Source organism: Parathielavia appendiculata (genome assembly GCF_033297405.1).
Source record: "Parathielavia appendiculata strain CBS 731.68 unplaced genomic scaffold N657scaffold_102, whole genome shotgun sequence".
NCBI lineage: Eukaryota > Fungi > Ascomycota > Sordariomycetes > Sordariales > Chaetomiaceae > Parathielavia > Parathielavia appendiculata.
This window is the reverse complement of record NW_026944321.1, coordinates 1-1431: the sequence shown is the minus strand read 5'-3', so window position 1 is coordinate 1431 and position 1431 is coordinate 1. Positions and strand designations below refer to the sequence as shown.

The 1431-nt window shown below is 57.1% G+C and overlaps 1 protein-coding gene across 1 annotated transcript; it reads left to right on the top strand.

Moving 5' to 3' along the window:
• Positions 1–208: 208 nt before the first annotated feature.
• Positions 209–1387, top strand: N657DRAFT_584565 (uncharacterized protein; the record flags this gene model as incomplete). The annotated part of the gene is made up of 1 exon (XM_062789764.1): positions 209–1387. A coding segment is annotated over one exon (1179 nt), but the record flags the coding sequence as incomplete, so codon positions are not given.
• Positions 1388–1431: the final 44 nt, after the last annotated feature.

The window sequence follows — 1431 nt, the reverse complement described above, 5'->3', positions numbered from 1 at the left end:
CTTTTTACCACCTTAAGAAATCGATACACTGCTTTGACTGGGAATAGCTTCTTCCAACGCATATCTCAGCGGTCGTCGCCCTGCAGGTTCCAACAATTAAGAGTCTCATTTTGCAACGCTTCGCTGCGCAACGCTCGACCACCCATTGAGCTACCGAACGGAACCCATCTAACGACGACCGACTGTCGCCCTCCATTCCCAACCTACGATGTCGTCTTCCACTGAAGCCACGCCCAAGACCATTGTCATCCTCAACGGGCCTGCCGATTGGCCCTCCTGGGACCGGGAGTTTACGGCTACCATGGCCATCCACGGCCTACTCCCATACTTCCAGGGCACCAAGGAGCTGTTGGCTGAGCCCGACGAAGATTTCAACGCCTTTGACGAATTCGAGGCCTACCGCAGTGCCGAACTGCTAAAGGTCGCCCAGCCACTTCAGCCTATTACGCCTACCACTTCCATCAACGAAGACGACGACGGCACCCAGTCAAACACCTTGCAAACCTCCACCCAAGGCAACGAAGGCCCAGATTCCACCACGACCACCACTACGAACACGACTAAGGCATCCGACCTGCAGGCGCGCATCGAACAGAGGAAGCGGGAAATCGATGCACTGCAGGGCGCCTTTGTGGCCCAGGCGAATGCCCGCTATACTGCCGCTGTTCGAAGGCACGACATCCAGACCCAGCGCCTAGCCAAAGCCATCAAGCACTTCAACACGACCGTTTCCCAACAACTTCGCGATGCCCACTGCCCGGGTCACCGAGACCTTCGCACCTGGTATCGCAACCTCAAGGAAGCATCCGACCTGCCGAGCGATACCAACACTTCTATCAGAACCAGGCTTGCCGACCACCTGAACTCCCTGCAAAAGAACAAGCATCTGAAGAAGCCGGACCTGACGGCCTGGCTGACCACTTGGGAGAGCCTGCTTCAACTAATGCACGCACACGGCATGCCTGAACCTACAACAACCGACCTCTGGTTCAACCCATTGATGGCCGCACTACGCGCCCACTTTCCAGGCTTCGTTCAGACCTACCGCATCCAATGTAGGCCATCCTACGAGAGCCTCAACTATCGGACTGTTTCCCGGGACATCAAGGCTTCCATCGATGACCTCATCCAGCCTGTGCCCAACCGGGTAGGCAAGGGAGCATTTGCCAGCTTTGGTGGCCAACAACAGCCTGAGCAACAGTCCAACTCGTCTACCACACCCAACAAGCGAAAGCGCCCGACCGAACAGTGCCGCGCTTGCGGCCACATCCACCCGACAACGCAGTGCTACTACCTATATCCCGACAAGGCACCTCCTAACTGGGAAGCCCGGGAGCATGTCAGGCAACGCGTTAGGGCCAATGTGCAGGCCAATCCGAGCCTGAAGACGGGGAAGAAGCAACGCAGCGACCCTGTCAAGGGTGACAACAA